Below are 23,940 nucleotides of genomic sequence, written 5' to 3'. Positions count from 1 at the left end.
ACAAATAGAATAAAAGTAGGTCAAACTCCAAGGTCAAGGTCAAGAGGTCAAATTTGGTGGCACCCAAAGAAAGGTCATGTCACAAGTAACACACCTATGAATTATGAAAGCCATAGCACCAACCACTCAATAAATATGGGCTTGGTTAAAGTTGGGGGACAAACAAACAAACAAACAAACAGACAGACAGACAGACAGACAGACAGGACAAAAACATACCCCCATCTTTCGATCCGGGGGCATAAAAAAAACCTAACTTTTAATTCTGAATTTGTGTCCCCCACATTGTCATATTATCAATGTGATATGTGCAAAACATCCTTGTTAAAAAGTTGTTTCCTTTGGGTATCTCCCTGTGGTGATCATTGTGATAATGTTTCTCCGGGTAACTTAATTATAACTTATTTGTAGACTTGAATGTGCATGACAAATCTTGTTCACGATGAGAGGTATATTTCTGATGATAATCATTCACTGCGTTTCTGAAGGTAAGGTATGCATAAACGTATTGATGCATAATGGAATTCATGAAATAATTAACGTCATGTTACATGTAGTTAAACAAACTGTTCCAAATATATGAGGTAAAATATATTTATTTAACCTCTACTAATTTTTCCTATATAAATAAAGTAGATCATTAGATGTGATAATTATACCCCTACTGATTTTTTCATACATAACATTAGATTGTTATATCTAATTCCTTAGAGTTCGTTATGAATAAACTAATCCCCGCGCGTTAGTCAAGTGAGTTAATCCTTGCTTCGAAATCTAACTTCCGTTTACCCATAATCCTCTAGATTTTACTTTTGCATTGGTATGATTTGTAAATGGACTAATCCCCATGTGTTAGTTTAGAGAGCTAATCCCTGCTTTGAAATCGCACTTTCTGAATCCTCTAAATTTTACGTTTGTAGCGGTATAATAAAACAGTTAAAAAGTATATCATTTCGGAAATTAGCAAGATTTCAGTTCCCATCGGCCATTTCCTTCGGCTTCGTCTTAGGAAATAGTCCTGGCCTTGGTGAGATGGAATCTTGCTAACTCCCTCAATGATATACTTTAACTGTATAATAATTAATTAGAAATCACTGTGAATGGACTAATTCCCGTGCGTTAGTCAAGTGAAATAGATTCTAATTGTTTTTTTTTTTTAACTATTTCCTGGTTATCCGAAATTCACTAGATTTTGTAACTTATTTATTAGAATAAAATGTTAGTGGACTAATTTCCCTGTGTTAGTCATGTAAGCTAATCCTTGTTTTGAAAGCTAATCAGTTTTTGTTTATCCGTAATTCTCTTAATTTTACTCTTTTATCGGTAAATTACAAAAGTTGAAACGTGTATGCATATAATTAGGGAGTTGGTAAGATTCCAATTCTAATCGACAAGGACTATTTCCCTCGGCCTCGCCTCGGGAAACAGTTCTGGCCCTAGAATCAGGAAACATCCTAAGCATAAGTCAAAATATTTCTTTTGTTCTATAATTTGTAGAAGTAAATTAACAGGCAAAACTCAAAATTATTTAAAAAATTACTTTGCAAAAATGTTGTTATTTGCAAAATTAGAGATAATTTAAATGAATTATAAATAACTAACAGAAGACTGAAAATGGAATTAAGTCTAAATCTGTTTCATGAACCTAGGGCCAGGTCTCAGGATCATGAAACAAACTTTCAATTAAGTAAAATTTTCAATCGCCTATAAAATATTTATTAAATATGGATTTTATTTCCAAATAACAACAGCTGTGTGAAACAATATTTTAATTTTGGTCAGCTTAACTTCAACAACAATTTATTATAAAATAAAGATTTTTACTCAAGCTTCAGATGTTTCACAATTCTGGGACCTGGCCTTGGAAAACTGGAATCTTGCTACATGTAACTCCCTCTATGATATACTATAACTGTATAATATACTTTTGTATGTAAAATTACTTTAATTTCACGTTATAAAATGTAAAACGTGTAGATATAAAATTGCAGGTTCGTTAGGAGAGTTTACAACAACGCATGTCAAAATCATCCATAATGCTGTTCTTGGTCCTTCTTACAACAAATATGTGAGACCCTCTGACGTCACAAACATCAACATTAAATTAGTTCTTTTCTCTCTCAATGATCTGGTAACTTCGTCAAAAATTATATTTATATAAAAGATTTGAGTTTTGATGAACTTATTATCATAAAATTTAAAGTACCTGGCCTGAGGATCATGAAAAACTTAAGTCAAATTTTCAATTGCCTATAAAATATTTAATGATTATGGAAATTATCTCTGAATTTGCAAATACATGTACATGTAACAACACCATTGTGAAACTATATTGAAAAATATTTTAATTTTGGTCTGCTTAACTTCTACAACATTTTATTATAGAATAAAGAATTATACTCAAGCTTAAGATGTTTCAAGATACTGGGGCCTGGAATATTTTTCATATTTATTTTGTAGGACATGAAAAAACAAACAATGTTTACCTCCGGTTGGATGACAGTCCTAAGTAGCTGTATTAAAATTTCTACCAATCTGTCTAAATCATCTCTTCTGACCCATAAAGATATTATAAAAAGGATGTTTTCCTCCTTTAAAAAAAATTGAGGAATCATCATTGACTACTATATATTTATTATATAAAAACGTTATCAGCAGACCCATTTTTGTATTTATATATGAAGTCAGAACTTGTCTAAAATCTTATAAGGAAGAGAAAAACTTGCTGTGGCCTTCAACTCGACATAAAGATACAGTGTACATATCGACGACGCATTGTCAATTAACGATGGTAATTTCTATTCTTATGTCGATCGATACGATATATCCCGGATGAGCTTGAAGTAAAAGTTACCTCAGAGTCTGACACGTCTGTTTCATATTTTTTTTTATTTTACTATTTTACTAATTTTTCAATCGTCAACTTTAATTCTAGAGACTAGGGCAGCGATATAAATTCATCGCCTGCATAGGGGTTTGTATCTCTCAGTTGATTCGATACACAAGAGCATGCTCTACGTACCAAACATATTCTAAAACAATACGTTATTGACAAACAAGTTGATGAAACAAGAATATCAGCAATCTTGTTTCTTAAGTTCTATGGTGGAAGCAATGACCATGTCAGCATAACAATTCATCATTAAGTCAAATGGACAGACTTTTTTCACACTAAATTTCTAATTCATACCTAATTTATCTTGGTCGTGCTGTTTTTCAAAAGAGGATTTTTAAATATATTTTTAGGTCACCTGAGTAACTCAGGTGACCTATTGCTATCCGTTTTCGTCCGTCGTCGTCCGTCGTGTGTTAACATCTGAACATTTTCAGCTTCTTCTCTGAAACCACTGAACCAATTTCAACCAAATTTGGTATGCAGCATCTATGGGTGAAGGGGAACAAAAATTGTGAATTTCATGGTCCCCGCCCCCCTGGGGCCTGAGGGGTGGGGCCAAAACCACAAAAATTAATGAAATCTTTAAAAATCTTCTTCTTTACTCCTGGACATCAAGCAGGCAAACTATTGGCATGAATGTAATGAGCATTGAGTCCTCTACCAAAATTGTGAAATTCATGGCCCCAGGGTCAGGGGTTCTAGTGCTAGGGCGGGGCTCTATTGATTATATAGTGAAAATGCATTAATTCTTTGAAAATCTTCTTCTCTGCTCCTGGGTATTGAATAAACTAACTAAGTACATAGTTATGATGAGCAAGAGTGCCTCTTCCAGATTTGTGAATTTCATGGCCCCAGGATCAGGGGTTCTGGTGTTAGGGCGGGGCTCTACAGATTATATAGTGAAAATGCATTATTTCTTTGAAAATCTTCTTCTCTGCTCCTGGGTATTTAATAAACAAATTAAGCACATAGTTATGATGAGCAAGAGTGCCTCTTCCAGATTTGTGAATTTTATGGCCCCAGGGTCAGGGGTTTTGGTGTTAGGGCGGGGCTCTATAGATTATATAGTGAAAATGCATTATTTCTTTGAAAATCTTCTTCTCTGCTCCTAGGTATTAAATACACTAACTAAGCACATAGTTATGATGAGCAGGAGTGCCTCTTCCATATTTGTGAATTTCTTGGCCCCAGGGTCAGGGGTTCTAGTGTTAAGTCGGGGCTCTATTGATTATATAGTAAAAATACATTTATTCTTTGTAAATATTTTTCTTTGCTTCTGGGTTTTAAGCCAATGATATATATATATCATAAAAAAGGTGCATCTAGCAAAGTGGTTTTTAATGCCCCCAGGGTCAAAGGGGGGGGGGGGTGGTGGTTACATAGTGTGAAAATAAATTATTGCTTTGAAATCTGCTCTTTGGTATTAATCAACCATTTTATGATAAAATTCAAAATTTTGAAATATATGGCCCTGGGTCAGTGGTTCCTTTGGGGTGAGGTGCACAACTGGTTATAAAGTGGAAGTGCATTTTCTCTTTGTTACTCTATCACCTAGGTATTACAGTAAATAGAGTAAGCATGCTAAGTTAATAATTATGTAAGCATATTCTTTCAAAATTGTAAATTGTGAATTTCATGGCCTCCGGTTTAAACACGAACAAATTTAATTGTTTGAAAGTTGTTACACATACTCCTATTATAAGGTGGGCCTCTTGTTAGTAATACTAAATTGATTCACCAGTTGATTCTATTCGCAAAATACATGCTTTGCATACGAGCAATTAAATTTTCTAAATCGAAGCAAGCTTTTGTCAGATAAGTTAATGTACAGGGAAATCGAGAGTCTAGTTAATAGTTCGCTAATTCTAGCATTGATACATGGATCGGTCGGCAATGAAATCAATCGCGATCGTTAATTTGAACGTTTACGACGTCTTTTTTTTCTTAGTTAGCGGTCGACAGGATATGCTTACTCCACCATGGCATCTAATCCCATCTCAGCTGATGTTTTTAGAGATCCGACTTTGCTCTGCTTTCAAATTTGTAATCTTTCAATAGACTTTTAAGCTTGATTTCTGTTCGGCGGATGCGACCGGTCAACAGGGGATGATTACTCCTTCCAGGACTCTGATCCCCACCCCTCAAATTTCCGTGATCATATTGTACACTCTGTTCCAAGAATTGTATTATAATTTTATTAGATATTTTTTCGACTTTTGTTCGTTTTGATATATTGGGTTTTTTTTTCATTTGAAGTCTCCCTGCTTCATCCATAATCCATCTTCCCGAGTCAAGAGTTTCTGATCCGCTCTGCTCGTGAAGTGGAGCGGATCAGAAACTCTTGACTTGGGAAGATGCATAATCATGCTTAGAGACAGAATACTTGATGATGTCGATATTAACATCTTTTGCTCGAGGGAGAAATAAATCATAAAAATGACTTTTTTTAAAAATCTGACTTTAAAAAAAACAGATAGCTCACCTAAATGACTTTCGTGAACTAATACATTTGTTATTTTCCCCACAACCTTTTTTCTCTCAATGCAGGAGACTTTGCAAATGAAAATGAACTCTAAGGAGGCTGGGTGGTCTTCAAATAAACCATCAGACATAACTTTTTTAGATATGATATCTTAAGCTGTCAACCATCATTTCGAAAAAAAAATTCATACATTTTAATTTTAAAATTTGAAGACTGTATATCTTTATGTGGAGTTTTTCTTCTAAAGAAGGTTAATATGGTCACAACCACCCAGCCCTCTTATGGTGATCTCTAACTTGTAGACATGGGAAGATCCTCGCCTGGTATGGTCAAAAGCTTCAAACGGCGATATAGAATACATATACACTAAAAAGGACAATATATGGCGACCAGAACTTATCATTGACAACTCGTAAGTTTAGTTTTTAACTTAAAATTACAAATATCTTTTTTCCACTGTATTAAAAATGGTCTTAATTCATGCTTAAAGTGCTACAGCACAATTTAGTGACACATTCGACGTAAAAATTTGACTTCAAAGCTTATTAGCAAATATTTTGATATTCTGTACCTAACTCATTTTTATTTATTTCCAAGAGTTGGAGGCATGGACCCAATCGGTAATGACGAAATATTCTTCAGAGTAAGGAATACTGGCGAGGTACACTGGGACCCTCCAGGACTTTTTATTACGCATTGTGATATTGACATTGCGTACTTTCCATTCGACTATCAAGTGTGTAAGATAGAAGTCTCTAGTTCTGCCTTCACAACAGAGGTACTGACTTTAAACAAAAGCCATGACAAGGTCAATACAGAGAATTTCCACGAAAACGGGGAGTGGATCTTATACTCATCACGAGTAGAGGAGAGCATTTTAGAAGAACATGGTGAGAAATTTTCCAAACTGGAGTTCCAGATTGTTTTCCAGCGGCGCCCAGGGTATTACCTGACCAACATTGTTTACCCTGTGATACTGATTTCTCTGCTGACAAACCTAAGTTTCCTCTTACCAACGGACTCCGGAGAGAAGATTTCCTACACGTTGACAGTTTTACTAGCTTTGGTGGTGATGCTAATGATGGTGGGGGACAACATGCCCACAGCCTCAAAACATACTCCTATCATAGGTAAACGTACTCATATCATAGGAACCCATACTCCTATCATAGGTAAACGTACTCATATCATAGGTCAACATACTCCTATCATAGGTAAACGTACTCCTATCATAGGTAAACATACTCATATCATAGGAACCCATACTCCTATCATAGGTCAACATACTCCTATCATAGGTAAATGTACTCCTATCATAGGTAAACGTACTCATATCATAGGTCAACATACTCCTATCATAGGTCAACATACTCCTATCATAGGTACACATATTCCTATCATAGGTAAAGATACTCCTATCATAGGCAAACATACCCCTATCATAGGTCAACATAACGGTCAACATACTCCTATCATAGGTCAATATACTCCTATCATAGGTAAACATACTCTTATCATAGGTTAACATACACCTATCCTAGGTAAACATACTCTTGTCATAGGTCAACATACTCCTATCATAGGTAAACATACTCCTATCATAGGTAAACATATTCCTATCATCGGTCTACACACTCCTACATTGTATGTTAGGTCATCATACTCCTATCATAGGTAAACGTACTCCTATCATAGGAACCCATACTCCTATCATAGGTAAACGTTTCCTATCATAGGTAAACGTACTCATATCATAGGTAAACGTACTCCTATCATAGGTAAACGTACTCATATCAGAGGTAAACATACTCCTATCATAGGAACCCATACTCCTATCATAGGTCAACATACTCCTATCATAGGTCAACATACTCATATCATAGGTCAACATACTCCTATCATAGGTCAACATACTTCTACAATGTATGATAGGTCAACATACTCCTATCATAGGTCAACATACTCCTATAATAGATAAACATACTCCTATCATAGGTCAACATACTGGTCAACATACACCTATCTTTAGCCAGTTAAGACTGAAGATATTATAATATAATTATAAAATACCATAAGTAGGTCACAGTGACCTACCTTTTGATTGAAATTTTCTGAGGACTAAAGATACATTAATTGACAACCTGAGATATTCAAAAGAAGGTCACCATGACCTACTTATTGGTCAACTCTGAAAACCCAAGATGCCATCATCTGAAAAAAGTTTGACGATTCTAAGCCAATTACCAGAGATAATTAAATATAGCTATCAAATGTCAAAAGTAGGTTACGGTGACCTATTTTTGTTTACGTTATCCAAAAACCCTAGATGCCTAAGCTGACAAAATTTGATGATTCTAAGCCAATAAGTACCTGAGATATTTAAATGTAGGTCACCCTGACCTACTTCTTGTTGGACATTCAATGAAACCCTAAGATGCCTCAACTGACAAAGTTTGATGATTCTGAGCCAATAAGTACAAATATAATTAAATATAACCATAAAATGTCAAAAGTAGGTCACAGTGACCGTTTTTGGATACATTCTCCAAAACCCAAGTTGCCTAAACTGATAAAGTTTGATGATTCTAAGAATACATACCTGAGATATTCAAAAGTAGGTCACTGTGACCTACTTTTTGAGGGACATTCTCCAAAAACCCAAGATGCCTCAACTGACAAAATTTGATGATTCTTAGCCAGTAAGTGTCTGAGATACTTAAAAATAGCCATAAAATGTCTAAAGTAGGTCACTGTGACCTACTTTTTGTGACAATCTCTGAAAACCCAAGATGCATCACCTGACAAAGTTTGATGATTTTATGTCGATAAGTACCAGAGATACTTAATTATAGCCACAAAATGTCAAAAGTAGGTCACCATGACCTACTTTTTGGTCGTCACTCTTCGAAAACCAAATATGCATAGACTCACAAAGTTTGATGATTCTAAGCCAATAAATACCTAAGATACTTAAATATAGCTATAAAATGTCAAAAGTAGGTCATCGTGACCTACATTTTGGTCGACATTTTTCAAAGACCCAAGATGCATTTACTGACCAAGTTTGATGATCGTAGGTCTGAAGGTAATCAAAATATGCGTTTTAAACAATTTGAAAACAAATGTTGGCAAATTCAAAAAGTAGGTCACAGTGACCTACTTTTTCATAAATATGTTTTAAGGACCCAAGATGCATCAAAGTACAAGATTTGATGATTCTAAACATCCCAGTGTCTGAAATAATGGGATTTAATGTTTTTAAGAAGATAAGTCATTAAGTTCAAAAAGTAGGTCAAATTGACCTACTTTTAAGTTCACATTGCAGGATCCAAGATGCATCAACTGACAAAGTTTGATGATCATAGGCCTTAAAGTGTCCAAAATATGCCTTTAAATCAATTTGAAAACAAATCCCCGCAAAATTTAAAAAGTAGGTCACTGTGACCTACTTTTGAATTAACATGATGTGAAGTCGTTGCATCAACTTACAAGATTTGATGATCCTAGTCCTTATAGTAAGCAAAATATACACGTTTTTATTAATTGTAAATTTAGGTCAACTTTGAAGTGACCTTGAGACCACGCCCTTTGCCCCAGGGTAATTCCCCGCGCAAATTTTAATCTTCGACATAGCCTGATCCTTGTATATAAGTTTGGTGAAAATCTGCCCGGTGGTTATGGAGAAGAAGATTTTTTAGCAACCAGTACTTATGGTTTTGTTTTCCTGATTATCTCCCCTTGTTTAAGGGTCCCAACCCTTATTTTAGTATAAATGGTAGCCCTTGGGCCTAGGATATATGACAAATTTGGTACTGATAGGCCAAGGGGTGGCCCATATTCTAAAAAGTTTACCCACATGGCACATATAGCCATAGCATTAGCTCTTTGAGCCTTTGGCTCAGAAGAGCTAAAAATCCTTAAATTTAAAAAAAAAATTGAGTAATTCACTACATTTCGTATTTGAAAAAGTCTCAGAACATATGTTTTCCTATGTCAAAGGCCATAAAGGTAACCTGAAAATCATTGGGTTCTCAAGTTTTGTTCACTTTTGACTTATCAAGAAAGGGAATCCAAAACAGTTTTGCAAGGACACTAGAATCATTAATGTGCTTATAGCTTGTGTTTTAGAAGTCCAGGGGTAAACATGATAATGAACACTGAAAAATAAATTCCAATAATTATTGGTCTCAAAATACTTGGGCAAAAGAGAAACAGAGACCGTAATATTTGCTAGTTTGGCTCTTATTTGCCCAAAATTTGGAAAATAGTGTCAAAATCGCTTTTGACATTCTAGAGAAGCTGAAATTGTTCAAATGTTAAGGCATGACCAGGAATGCGTATAATACTAAAATGGGTGACAAAAAATGCAATACACTGTACATGTGCATTACCTGTGTGACTCTCGATAACCTAAATCTTGTAATTTGTTCACATATCTTAAGTGTGCTTTATAAATTTACTCTGAACATAATATGTAAATTTTATTTTGAACAGGAATTTACATATCTATAATACTGATGATGGCCGCCCTAGGTATATTCATCACAGTTTTAAACCTCCATCTCTGTCTCAAAACTGACCAATCAAACGTACCAAAATGGCTTCAACATTTCACATTCAGCGTGCTCCTCAAAATTAACTGCAAAAGCAAGAAGGTGGAAGACACAAAGTTACACCAACTTGACACCACAGAAAACAAAACGGAATTACCAGAAACCAATGAAGGAAGAAAATCAATGAAGCGTATGCTGAGATACCGGTATGGCTCACAAACTCCTGCAGTCCAGACAGAGTTAGAATTTCCATTCGAGTGTAAAGAAGTGTCTGTTTTTCTGGACTTTTTCTTCTTTTGTCTGTTTAATATCATGAACTTCATTGTAACAAAGGTTTTGTTAATTATCATAGCTGTATGTGATGTTCCTCCAGTCTGAAGGCAAATCTTATCAATTTCTTCTCTTGCAATAATTGCGTAAGTTAATCACAGTTTATTTTGGTTTCTGTAGGTTTTTTTGGTGTTCTTAGAAGATGAAAGCATCTGACATGAAATAAATATTTTGTTACCATGTAAACAAAATTGAGCAAAATCAGTTTTTTAATTCTTAATTTTCAGAAAAACAACAAATGACATGACAACTTTTTGTATATGAAGACATGTAAATCAGTCATTTTAGTCACCAAGTGAAATCACTATGGACGTTTTTACACTACATTTTGTTCACCCCTCGTTAAGCTTTCTGCAGCATCAGTTGCCTGTACTTGGTGGAGAGAACAGTCCACCTGTTCTGCCATTGCTGTAGTGTATTCTGGTCCACCTTTACCCAGGGTACTGTGTACTGAGCCGGCTGGTCCCACCTTAATTAAATAAGATAAGAGAAATGATTTCCCTGAATGTAACAAAATTATCAAATCAAGCTACAAAAAAGAAAAATTTAACATTTTCTCATGTTTAATTTTTAAATCAATAAGAAACAGTAGTCAGATCTACGATATCAAATTTTTTTTCATAATTTCTCTTTATCAACTTGTGTTAAATACTGTAAAAGTGGAAACTTTGATGATGAGGAAACGTTGACAAAATTGATGAATTTCTAATAATCGTCAAAGTTTCCACTCGTAAACTTTCATATCACTGTTAAAGAGCACTATGAAATAATAGCAGATCGTCAGAGTTTCCACTTGCCATTTTTTTAAATATATACCAAAATCAAACTTTCATCCAGGGGATGACAAATCCCATTGCATCGACCGGGGCTAGTGAATTTTAGGTGTGGGCAAGTGGAATTTTACAACCACTTGCCCGCGGGCAAGTGATTTATCAAAAATAGAATTTATTTGTAGGCCATAAATTTAAAGCTTGGCATGGGGGCTTGCTCAGCATTTGTCTAAAATATCTATAAATATAGAATTAGTTTATGGTAGGGCAAGCAAAAATTCAGGTAGGGCAAGTCAATTTTGACCATACTTGCCCTTGGAAGTCCTTAAAAATCTATTTGTCAGCCCCTGTTTCATCCCTTCAATATAACCACTTTAACTGTACTTTATGATTCTTTAATATTTTCTATCCTGTCATTTTCCATGTACATACATATTCCTGACAAGAACAGTGATGATTCTATGAATTGTCCAAAATATCGGAAATATTTTAGGCGGTCAACAGGGTGCCAACATAGGGGCTTTAAGGAGTCCTAAATAGGTTTAAATAAGTAACAAATATTGAAGTTCAACAGTCTGTTTAACAACTGTTATATCCTGATAAACCATTGTTACAAAGTCTGAATCATGCATACGTTTGTGATTACATTTCCTGGAGATACCAAAAATCTGGATGACGCAGACTAGAACAAAACATGGACTAGACAACTTGAATATACTTCCTGGACAGAAACCGACACAGATTAATGCAAAATTAGAAAGTACAAAAAATCTGAAAATACACATTTATATCAGCGTTTTGGATACAAATTAGCAGAATTCTGCCAAATATCGGAAAAGAATCATCACTGCAAGAATCACCCTACCATTTCTGCAGGGTATCTGACACAGTGTTACATATTCTACCTGTACATACATAGTCCTGACATAGACCTACCATTCCTGCAGTCTTTCTGACACGGTGTGACAGTCTGTGAGGGCTGCCCCCGTACGGTGAAGTCTCTGTTGTAGTACAGGTAAACTTCTCTCTAGTAATGCCTTATCCTGCTCCCTCACTCTCTCACAAAGATCTGTAACAGGTTTCAAAAACAAACCATTTTTCAGTATAATGTAAGTTACGCTCCCAACTACATATATATATAAAATCAATTGAGCTTCCATCTATGTTATGTGCTTACCACAATATTTTTTGCATTAATATCAGTTATTTTATTAGTTGTCCTTTATATCTGTAAGACTTTATAAGGACTGTTACCTGCAATCTGCTTGACTTTGTCCCCATCCTGTCCTTTCACACTCAGTGGGGAGGACTGTAGTTCTAGCTGATTTATCTTCCTTTTAAGTTCAATGCACTTCAACATCAACAGTTCAGGGGCCTAGACAGTTAAAGAGAAAATACATTTTTAAAACGGATCACAGCTTTGGAAAATTCAAAATAAGTCTTATGTTTTAGACTGAGTATTTTTTAAATATTTGATATCCATGAGCCATTTGGCATTACTTTCAAGTTTCTTATGCCAAATGACAAAATATACAGTGCAAGTGTTACCATTGTATAATTCTTCTATATTACAAAAACTGAAAGATATTGCACACTTCTAATCCAGACCTTTAGTTTGTTCAAAAAACATTGCTTTAAGGTCATAACATCCCTGGTCATATACTAGTATCAGGCTATATATATATATTTTTACTATTAGAGTCATGAGCGAGACTGAATTTGTCAACAAATATTGAAACACTTCTGCACAGAGACCAAGAATAATATCATAAGAGCGTTGATCTCAGGCCAGTAAAAGACAATTCATGGTAAATGTTGATTTAACCTGATAACGCCTGAATCCCAGATGTTGGAGAATGTGATTGATAGATTCCCTGGCTGTGTGTGGACTGGTCTGGTAGATGGACATGTCACTGACCGCTATTTTTAATGCCCTGTAGAGAACAATCATTATCATAAATTCATAATCAGTTCAGTATTCAGAACCAAGGAAAATATAATATAATTTTTATAAATTTTCTAACTTGAATTAAAGAGTAAACAATGCATACTAGCTAAAATGACTGACTGATTGTAAGATTTACATTACAATGCAAGAAAAATAATTTAAATTTTGAAATAAGAATGATCAAAAGTATAAATTTTTATCCATTTTGTCATCAAGGTTTTACACTTGAATTGGTGTTTTATCAAGTTTCGTGAGGTTACCAACACCAAATAAAGTTTGAAACTGAAAATTTAAAAAAAAAATTAAATGAAGGCCTGGAAGGCAATAAAAATGACCAATCCTCGTTCTGACTGACCTGTCGGAGGAATCACAGAACAACAGCTGAGGGACGTCCAGGGTAGAGAACTTCTCCACCTCTTTATTTACAAATCCATGAAGATCATCTCTCAGAAGCTTTGTCTCCATATGATGACTCTCTGATGACTTCTCTATGTACTTCAATATCTTAATTTTAAAAATTTGATTCATACTCATTTTTATATATTCTGTAATTAACATTGATAAATGCTCATTTTTGTATATTCTTCAACAAAAATCTAAAATATCAAGTTTTGTGCTATTTAAGTACATGTATATGGCCAAGAGCTAACAATGAATTCACTTTATTGACCTCAACCAAATTTAAGAAAAGTTTCATGACTAAGTCCTTTTGCAAAAAATAATAATGATAATCATATGAAAAAAATCTTTAGCCCAAACCTTAGATCACAGGGAATTTAAGCAAAAACCTAAGGCTCAGATGAGCTTAAATCATATCCTAAGGATTTTCTTACTTTATTTATGGTAAAAGATGATGCACAAGTATTTGCACTAGACTATCCTACCTCGTCCCTTTGAGATTCTAGGCGAGATTTTGCATTCATGTTTTGTCTGACAATGACTTGGATCAATTCTTGCTTCTTGTTCTGTAACAAAAAGATTAATTTCAACATTACTGCAACTTCTTCATCTATATATAATTCTGTTTTGACTATCTAATCTGGATACAGGATTCAGGGTTGTTTCAGGAATTTGAAAAGAAGGGGGTGTTTAAAAAGTAGAAGGGGGTCTTGGGTTCTCCTTTTATTGGGAGTTTAGGAGGAATACCAAAATAACAGGGGAATTACATCATTATAAGTGGGGAAATTCCCCGGCCCCTAGCTTAGGGACAACCCTGAGAATTACATATCCAAACACTCAAGCAGCTATGTCTCTGGATGGACACAAACTGCAGAGTATTTGTGAAATTAAATCCATTATCTGAATCAGTTTTCTTACCGCTATTTCTTTAAAATCTTGTATTTTATGATATTTCACAAAAAGAATTTCCTTCTCCCGCAATGCATCTGCAATATTTTCACGTAATAGCGTCGCCTCTTGTGATAAACATTGAAGTTTGGCTCGGTTTGCTGCTAGGTCCACCTCTAAATCTACCAAACTCCTGTCAATAGATAATTAAAGAACATTTTAGTTTTTTAATCAATATTTTAAAAACTCTTTTATAAGAGATCACACAATTTGGTGTTATTTATGTATGTAATTATAGATCATGGTGTAATAAATAAACAAGTGCATTCAAAAAATTGTGCAATCTTCTTTATCAGCTGACAAGTGTTATCAAAAATTAGCATATTTGCATCAAAGCTTCTATATGTATTTTTTTGTAAATCATGTATAAGTGTATACTTCAAGTAGAGGAATCAAGGTAAAAGGAGTTAAAGTATGAAAACAACTAAATTGAATATGTTTTCATTTCTCAAACTATTCAAAAATATCTTGAAGCAATTGTCTACGTTACCTTTAAACAAAAAATACTAAACATTGCCTACTGGGCATGCTCTGGCGCCTTCAGATAAACAAACCTTGCCAGATTAAGATCTCTGGAATTTCGGAACATTTTCTTCAGATGACTGTCTATTTTTGTGTTTAATTCCTCTAGCTGTTGATTATTTCTCCAAGCACTGTTTAAATATTTCTCTGTTTCTATGAATCTTTTTACTTGATTCATTCTGTTTTCCTGTGAAAAAAAAAAAGCATTTGTAGGTAATTAATACAATACATGTAACACCAGTGTGACTAAACTTCATTTCAATTTACATTATGTTTTACTTTATTTGGTATTCTGAATTTGACTTCATTTAACATACATGGTGACTACTCTTGTAGATGTCCATTACAGTATCTATGTTCTACCGCCTGTTTGGTTGAAAAGTTCGAGTTATAGCTGTTTAAGGTTTCGAGAGATAGAAATTAAATTAATAATGGTGAAGTACTTTCTTGTAGTAGTCCATTAATTTATGCCGTTCCGATTCACTCCTGTTGTTCTACTATTATAGATACCAAAAGTATATGTAAATAAAGTTATTGCACGTTTTCAATCGTATTTTAAAGGTAATATACTTGATATCAACAACAATGACCGTATTTTGAATAAATTAACTGAATTCCTGAAGTTTCAATATTTATTTGTTCTTATTTCATGATAACATGAAACCCGAATACAAGCAAATATCGGTTTGGCTATTCCGCGGCTTGATCGGGTCATTCACCAGTGTTCACCAGATTTTTCAGTCCTTGAGAAAGGAATTTCTTGTGCAATATTTGCCATACTGGGATTATGTAGACTCTAATAAAAGTTTATATTCTATGGGAACTAATTAAAACGAACGTCTATAAATTTATTTTCTAAAAATTAAGTCAAAATAAGTTCTGAATTTGTTTATAATTTACCAATAATAATTAATTAATTATATCAATACACGGACGACCCACAGGTGTAGTGTCATCTATGTAAACACCCAATTAACACCTCCATGCCAGCCCCAGGCATTAACAGGTTTTTTCAGGTAAATCCAGGCTCAATTTCACTCTTGATCGGCGTGTATACACACGCAATCAAAACTTCGAGAGATAGAGAGTAAAATTCAATGAAATATGTGTAACGGGACCCAGGTTTTGGTTCGAGAGATAGAGAACTTCGAGAGATAGAAGTTCGAGAGATCAGGAGTAAATTTGCTTAGTTATATAGAGGAAAAAACGGGACTGGAGGTTCACTTCGAGAGATCGGAGTTCGAGCCATCAAGAGTCACCTGTACTTATCTTTTACAGTCTGTAAACATTTAGCCACTGTATACTTTTCACTCATTAGAAGTCTATCTTTACTTAGCTATGTGAAGGACTGATTTAAGATACTGATTACTGAGATTCATGACACAATACCTCCAGCAGCTGATGAACACTCTGTAGCAAAGAGGGAGATTTAGAAAGGTCTGTCAGCTCTCCAGAATTCTCATACTTAAATCTGCAACAAAAAATTAACACAATTACGTAACATGGTGAAGTGAAAGTTGATATTCTCTTTAACAAAATTCAATCTGATTTATACATTGGTACATTGTATCTGTAAGTATTTGTTTCCCAAATAAACATGTACTTTGTCAGATTTTTTTCCATCCATTGATTACAAGAAATCATCATAATCTACCTTAATTTTTCAGCATCTTTTCTAATGTCAACTTTTGAAGCCTGGTCTCTCATGTTGAATGCTGCATTCTGGGTATTAGTAACTAAGGCATAATAAATCTGCTGCACAGAGTGGTTAAAAATGTTTTTTAATGTATTTCCACAGTAACTGCTTTTATGATGACTGGACACAATTTGGTGTACATCAGTTCTTCATTCCTAATAGTTTAGTGGAACAGGTTATATACATGTACATGTATAAGACTCTGTGGCCTCAGTGCTATTAAATAGATTTTAAACTTTTGTTTAAAGAAATGATAATAAACAAATCATGAAAAATTTATGTATAAAGACATTTATGTTGTAGGCTGGTCTAGAATCATTTGTGAAATTCCCCTGAATTTAAAACTTAGGAGGTTGGTAACTAGTTTTGACTTTTTGTACTTTTGTAAATATAAAGCACATGTATTACCAAAAATATACTTAAAAAACATAAAAATATTTTGTATGAAGTCAAGGGTAGTTAAATATCAACAAACAAATATGACCAGCAAAAATGGATGAATGACAAACCGAGCTAAATTTTTAAGCCATTAGTGGTTGATATAAAAATTTAATTATATAACTTACAAAACATTTTTCCAAGCACTGTTTAAATATTTCCTTGCAAGGCACCAAGAAGGAATTTTCCAACATATTCACACGTCTTTTTACATCTCTCTAAGAAATTTATTTTATTATGTAATTAATACAATATAACATCACCAGTGTGACTAAACTTCATTTCAATTTAGCATTAAAAAATTTGGTATTCTGAATTTGACTTTTTAACATACAAGCTAATTTTTTCAAGTGTGACAGAAATTAAATTATGTATTTTATATGTTGTTCCTTTTTATATGTAAGAAAGTTATTGCACGTTTTCAATCGTATTTTAAAGGTAATATACTTGATATCAACAATGTGTATTAATTTCCTGAATTTAAAATACTTTGTTCTTATTTCATGAGGATTTAAAGCAAATATCGTTTTTTTCATTCACCTGTTCACCATATGTACTTTGAGAAAGGAATTTCTGCTGCAATATTTGCCATACTGGGTACATTTATATTCTATGGGAACTAATTAAAACGAACGTAATTTTTTTCAAATGCCAGGTTTAATTTACCAATCAAATTAATTAATTATATCAATCACCTTCATCACAAATACACCTCCATGCCAGCCCCAGGCATTAACAGGTTTTTTCAGGTAAATCCAGGCTCAATTTCACTTATCGGCGTGTATACACACGCAATCAAAACTTCATTAGAGTAGAATTAAGTTCTTCATTAAAGAGATAGCTTTCAGAGATGAACAACTTAGATTGTAAAACGGGACTGGAGGTCACTACAGTCGAGCCATCAAGAGTCATCTTTAGGCTTTTCAAGGTGATCTTTATCTGATTTACATGTATGAGATTCATGACACAATACCTCCAGCAGCTGATGAACACTCTGTAGCAAAGAGGGAGATTTACCAAGGTTTGGGGCCCAAAAAATTAACACAATTACGCATACAAGTGAAAGAAATTCTCTTTAACAAAATTCAATCTGATTTATACAAATCTGATATTTAAACATGTTAATTTTTTTCCAATTGTCATCATAATCTACCTTAATTTTTCATATTTCTAATGTCAACTTTTGAGCCTCTCATGTTGAATGCAATTCTGGGTATTAGTAACTAAGGCATAATGCCTGGTCTCTCATCTGCTGCACAGAGTGGTCATTTACATTTAATATACAAGTTTAGTCATGTTTAGTGGAACAGGTTATATACATGTACATTATAGCTTCCTCAGTGCTATTAAATAGATTTTAAACTTTTGTTTAAAGAAATGATAATAAACAAATCATGAAAAATTTATGTAAAAGACATTTGTGATGCCAAGGATGAAATTCCCCTGATAAAACTAAGTTTTTAATTTTGACTTTTTGTACTTTTGTAAATATAAAGCACATGTATTACCAAAAATATACTTAAAAAACATAAAAATATTTTGTATGAAGTCAAGGGTAGTTAAATATCAACGACAACAAATATGACCAGCAAAAATGGATGAATGACAAACCGAGCTAAATTTTTAAGCCATTAGTGGTTGATATAAAAATTCATATTATATAACTTACAAAACATTTTTATCTGTTCCAAATTCTCCTTGCAAGGCACCAAGAAGGAATTTTCCAACATATTCACACGTCTTTCTTACATCTCTCTAAGAAATTTATTTTATTATGTCAATATAAATCATTAGAAGCATTAAAAAATATACGCTGACTTTTGCAAAGCTAATTTTTTCAAGTGTGACAGAAATTAATATGTATTTTATATGCCTTTTTAAAAGAAATGAAGACAAGAAAATGTGTCTAATTTCCTGAATTTAAAATACTTTATTAACAGGGTTTTTTATTTTATTACACTGAATTTTTCTTGATTTACTATGTCAGCAATACAAATCATACATCTAATTTTTCATCAAATGCTTTATCAAAGAAATCCCATCGCCTTCTTCGTTCACGTTTATTAAAGGCTTTCAAACTCCCCGCTCTTACTTAATCTGAAAAAGATTTACTGACCTACCACTTTGGGGCCCATTGTTTAAATTTGATAACTCAAAAGATATTTAAATGTTAATTCATCTAAAGTATTCATTATTTCTGTATCTGCAGCAATTCTGTTTGAGCGTCTGTCGTTTGTTTTTTATAAGTTTTAATTTGACTCTGTCAGCTAAAGATGTCTGCTATTATATAAATGGACGAATAGGGCTTATAGCTACATTGCTTTTGACACCCCAAGGAAAACGTCAAGTTTATTCGGGTTCTTTCAACTGTTACCCTCCAAAACAACCACGTTATTTTATTACACTGAATGTCTTCTTGATTTACTATGTCAGCAATGAATCGCCTTTTCGTACGTTTAGAAAGCTTTCAAACTCCCCGCTACTAAAAAGATTTACACACATTATTGTTTATTACCGAGTTGTGTTAAAGTTTCATTATTTCTGTCACGTGTGTTGCTAAGTTGTTTTCAAGTAAGCTAATAGAACTTTTACTGACGTCAAGTTTATTCGTTCTTTCAAACGCGCAACTGACTGCGCCTAAACCAATCAGATAATTTCCACACATATTGCATTACCGTTGTGTTAACCATTGTCACGTGTGTTGCTAAGTATAATAATAAACTGATTCAGATTTTAGTATTTAACATATAAGTATAATAATAAAGATTGTTTAATGTAAAGACTGTATGGATGAATTTACATGGAACTGTTTAATCCTTAATTCCTCATACTCACACTACATTTACTCTCTAATCCTGAGGACAGTCCACTCTGATCATCGTCAGTAGAGCTCTTCTTACGTGAGTAGTATTCCTCATCTTCTGTGGTTTTCCTGACATATAAAGATCAAGTTCATCTCGCATGTCAAACACAGCTACACAACTGAAGAATTTTTATTTTAATACCTTTCTTAATAGTAGCTCATATATTTAGTATCGTAAAATGAAACAACAAAGGAGAGAAATTTTTCCTTTTTTTTTTTTTAAACTTTAAAATCGCAGTTTCGAGTAATTATGAACAAGAAAAATTTAACCAAAGGTAGGAAAATTCCAATTTACATACTTGGCTCTTTTAGTGATAACAGTCATCTTTTTTGTCATTTGATTTGTGTATTCTTCGAATTCCCTGGCCATCCTATCACACTGTGATGAGTAAGTCTTCAGTAAGGCACACTTCCTCCTGGTGTTTGAAACCAAGTCTGTTTTCATTTGACATTCCTTATCTGTTCAAATAAAAGATTAAAATTCATTTTTTCCCCATATATATTAATTCCAAAAGGCTGACTTTGTCACTGAGAGGCAATATAAGAAATTAAACATCTGATTAGAAAATAATTTACAAATACTGCCTCTTGTCCAGGATTACTTAAATTTACATATACTGACCGGTGTCCAGAATTTCCTGCTCCATTCTACAGAGGTCATTCTCCAAGTGAGAGATGTCTTTCAGAGCTGCAGTGATCTCCCCTGTAAATTGAACTCTCCTATCTAGGAGACTTTGTCTTGGCTCATCCAGTTTTTCCTCAGACTTGTACTTGACTTTGTATTGTTTTGGTTTTGCCCCCTTTCTTTTCATTTGTTAAGTATTATATCTGAGAGTTCTGTCTTTTGCATTATTTAATCAAACCATTTATAAAAAGATAAATGGCATGTTTTGTCTGCAGTAAAGTTTATAGTTCTAAATTCAGTGTTTCAGATACATGTATCATACAATTTTTTTTTAAATACAACTAATATTTCAATGCTGTATGAAAATAATGATTTTAAAGATAGAAAAGGATACAATGCAATATTGCCTTTCACTTTTCTAACAGTTCTATAAAATAAAAAAAAAATATTATTGAGACATAATGTGCATTACAATGTATCATATCCTTTTTATTTTCCTTCATGATAGCAAGGGATAAAATAATCATTGGTAAGATAACTTGATATATATTAAGTGGTTAATTTTCTATTCAGTATAATGCATTTCATTAAGGCAGCTGATAAACTTACTGTGCCGAGTGAACATTTTCTATTATAAACTTCCAGATGTCTTTCTGTGGCCCTTTACAAATCCTAAACAGAAATCAGAACCATGTTAGTTTTACCAGTCATTTCTCTGTACTCATCTTAAAACACTACATTTTATCAATTTTATACAGATTGAGTTCAGCATTTTCAAATCAGAGCTACTGTCGTTTTATTTTATAATACATGTACCAACTCTGTAAATATTAGGTAATATCAACAGCTGAACCCACTCTTTTTCAGAAATCAAATTTATTATTGCCAGAAACAAATTTAAGGCACATAACAAACTTAACAGAATACCAGTTTAAAGATGTTTTTAGTTACTGTTACCATTAGATACAAGGTAGACCATATATTTTCACAGATTAGCTAAAAAGAGTGACTTACTCTTTGAAGTTTTCGGCTGTAGGAATGGGGGTGTTGGCATGGACTCCTTGGGGGCTGAACAGCATCTCCTGGACAGTCCAAGTATGAAGTCGTTTGGCAATATCATCTTCTTGTTTGACTGACATGGTGTATTTCTTCTAGATTCCAATGCCTCACTGCATACATTGAAAAGAAATATACTAAAATTAATACATGAAGCGTCAGCTAATTATTAAAATTCACAAATAGGCTTATTTGATGATACTGTATACAGGGAAATTTTTGCCAACGTTTATTTTTTATACGATCATTATTGAGGTTTTTTTCCAACTGTAATTAGTTAAAATTTTGACAATAGAAATTAGAGATGTTTCAAAGAGGAAACGACATTCACAAGAATCAGAGTAACTTTGTGACAGCAACACGAAATCTAAGCTCTGACTTTTTCTCTGCTTAGGCATAAGCATTGTTCATTCTAACACAAACTAAGAGAAATAATTTTAGCATTATTAATATTTATTTAATGCAGATGATATTAAGATGACCAGACTCTTGCATTTAACAATGTACTATGGAAGTCTTTTTACCAACTCCAGCATTGACCTCAGGGATTGCTAAAATTTATAAAGCTGAAAAAGTTTTTTTTTTTGAACACTGCATGCAATGGTGCTCTTGCGTGTTGATTTGAAATTAATTAATAAGATCAGAGACATATAAAACCATTTGAGTTTCCATTTGGGTTCCATTTGGGTCCATTTGGGTAAATCGACGCACCCGTGAAAATATGGTACATTGTTCATCATAAAAGTGAACGAAATATTGACGAAAAATCAAGTGAGAGGTTCAATCTTATCAGAGACATATAAAACCATAACATAACTTGGGGCAGTTTACGCTTTATAAACCGCGAACCATATTTTCACGGGTGCATCGATTTACCCAAATGGACCCAAATGGAACCCAAATGGACCCAAATGGAAACTCAAATGGACCCAAATGGAAATCAAATGGACCCAAATGGAATATAAAATATATATATTATATCGTATTCTCAAGTTTTTACTTATTTAAAATATAGAAAATAATGAAATTAAAACAAAAAGAGAATATTTTAATATCATTATTTTCTTCGATTATATTTTTCAAAATGCGATTTAATTCTATTTGTAATAACGATTGAACATACTTGAATACAAAACTAAAGTATTTGATATTTTTATGGCCATAGGAACAGATGGGGGAGGGGGGGGACATGCCACCCCCCACCCACCCCTACCCCCAAATAATTTTGCCGGTATATAGAATACTATAAAAAATTCATGTTTCAAAATACATTATTAGAGATAAATAATCTTTAAAAAATCATGTGTAACTGTAAGTTCATTTATTTTCATCATTTAAATAAGTATTAAGGACAGACGAGACGTTCCTTAATAATAGATAAATTTTTCTAGGAGTTTGTCATTGAACTATTGCTATTTAAACATGTTTACTCACAAAAAATTGAGGTACCTTACCAGGCATTTCTGCAGAATGTTATCAAAATGTTGATACCCTAAAATGATTTCGGACGACCTGATTTTCAGTCTGGCTCGCCCAAATGACGAGTTGGGACAAGTTGGGAATTTTTAATAATGATGTTTAATATTTTAAACCATATTTTCCTGTAACAAAACCAACCCATTCAACATGTTCAAATTGCAGGGGTAGTTTTTCTTATATTGTCCTTTTCTGCATTTTCAAATGTTTAAGTGTTTGGCCTATATATTTTTAAAAACATTTAGAAACTGGTTATATTTTTAATTGAAATCAGAATGTTATCAAAATGTTGAATATTTTTCATAAAATTCTGGTTTACATTTTTTAATACAAAAACACAACTTCTATTAATTATTTTAACAAATTTTAAAGAATTGCACATAAAGTTTTGTTTCAATTGATATTTTATTTGGACGACCTGAAATTCATTTGGGCAACCTGTGATCATACCAAGGTTGCCTGAATGGCGAGACTAAATTTTGACGAGTGTCGGACCCTGAAGATATACAAAACAGATTTTGAGAAACGTCTCTTCTGACCTTAAAATACGATAATACATATTTAATATTCCATTTGATTTCCATTTGTTTCCATTTGGGTCCATTTGTGTTTCCATTTGGGTCCATTTGGGTTCCATTTGGGTCCATTTGGGTAAATCGACGCGCCGTATTTTCACCCAAATTTCAGGAGCACAAAAGACAAATAAAGCAAAAAGTAGGTAAACATAGCTACCTGGATAAGGTTTAAATAGGTACATGTATGTAGCTATAAGTAGCTACGAAGGTATAGAAACAGTCTATGGTCGTTTGGACTAGACCTGTTCAAGAGCAAAATGAAGTTTAAGGATTTTTTTAAAAACTTACCTGCTTATCCACAAACAATCACCTCATATAATTAATAAATTATGGCACTAAAGAACAAACTAAAGCGTTTGTGCA

General features: G+C 33.3%; 2 protein-coding genes across 2 annotated transcripts; one reads left to right on the top strand and one right to left on the bottom strand.

Moving 5' to 3' along the window:
• The first annotated feature begins 409 nt into the window (after positions 1-409).
• Positions 410-10,331, top strand: LOC134273757 (neuronal acetylcholine receptor subunit alpha-3-like). The gene is made up of 6 exons (XM_062755975.1): positions 410-488; positions 1,992-2,131; positions 2,461-2,502; positions 5,681-5,790; positions 5,976-6,508; positions 9,873-10,331. The coding sequence occupies exons 1-6, from the start codon at positions 443-445 to the stop codon at positions 10,307-10,309; spliced, it is 1,308 nt and encodes a 435-aa protein (XP_062611959.1). The 5' UTR covers positions 410-442; the 3' UTR covers positions 10,310-10,331.
• Positions 10,332-10,561: 230 nt separating this feature from the next.
• On the bottom strand, positions 10,562-23,938 carry LOC134273756 (uncharacterized). The gene is made up of 18 exons (XM_062755974.1): positions 23,866-23,938; positions 21,485-21,639; positions 21,080-21,142; positions 20,865-20,897; positions 20,468-20,649; positions 20,145-20,304; positions 19,818-19,914; positions 18,652-18,737; positions 16,503-16,664; positions 16,238-16,319; positions 14,881-15,035; positions 14,297-14,459; positions 13,864-13,944; positions 13,335-13,483; positions 12,857-12,965; positions 12,286-12,406; positions 11,968-12,100; positions 10,562-10,730 (listed from the first exon to the last, which is right to left on the bottom strand). The coding sequence occupies exons 2-18, from the start codon at positions 21,607-21,609 to the stop codon at positions 10,604-10,606; spliced, it is 2,028 nt and encodes a 675-aa protein (XP_062611958.1). The 5' UTR covers positions 21,610-21,639; positions 23,866-23,938; the 3' UTR covers positions 10,562-10,603.
• Positions 23,939-23,940: the final 2 nt, after the last annotated feature.

Source organism: Saccostrea cucullata, unplaced genomic scaffold (genome assembly GCF_032062105.1).
Source record: "Saccostrea cucullata isolate Sc308-1 unplaced genomic scaffold, CSIRO_AGI_Scuc_v1 ctg7296, whole genome shotgun sequence".
In the NCBI taxonomy this organism is placed as follows: Eukaryota; Metazoa; Mollusca; class Bivalvia; order Ostreida; family Ostreidae; genus Saccostrea; species Saccostrea cuccullata.
Note: the sequence above shows the minus strand (reverse complement) of the source record. Positions and strands in the feature narration are given on the sequence as shown.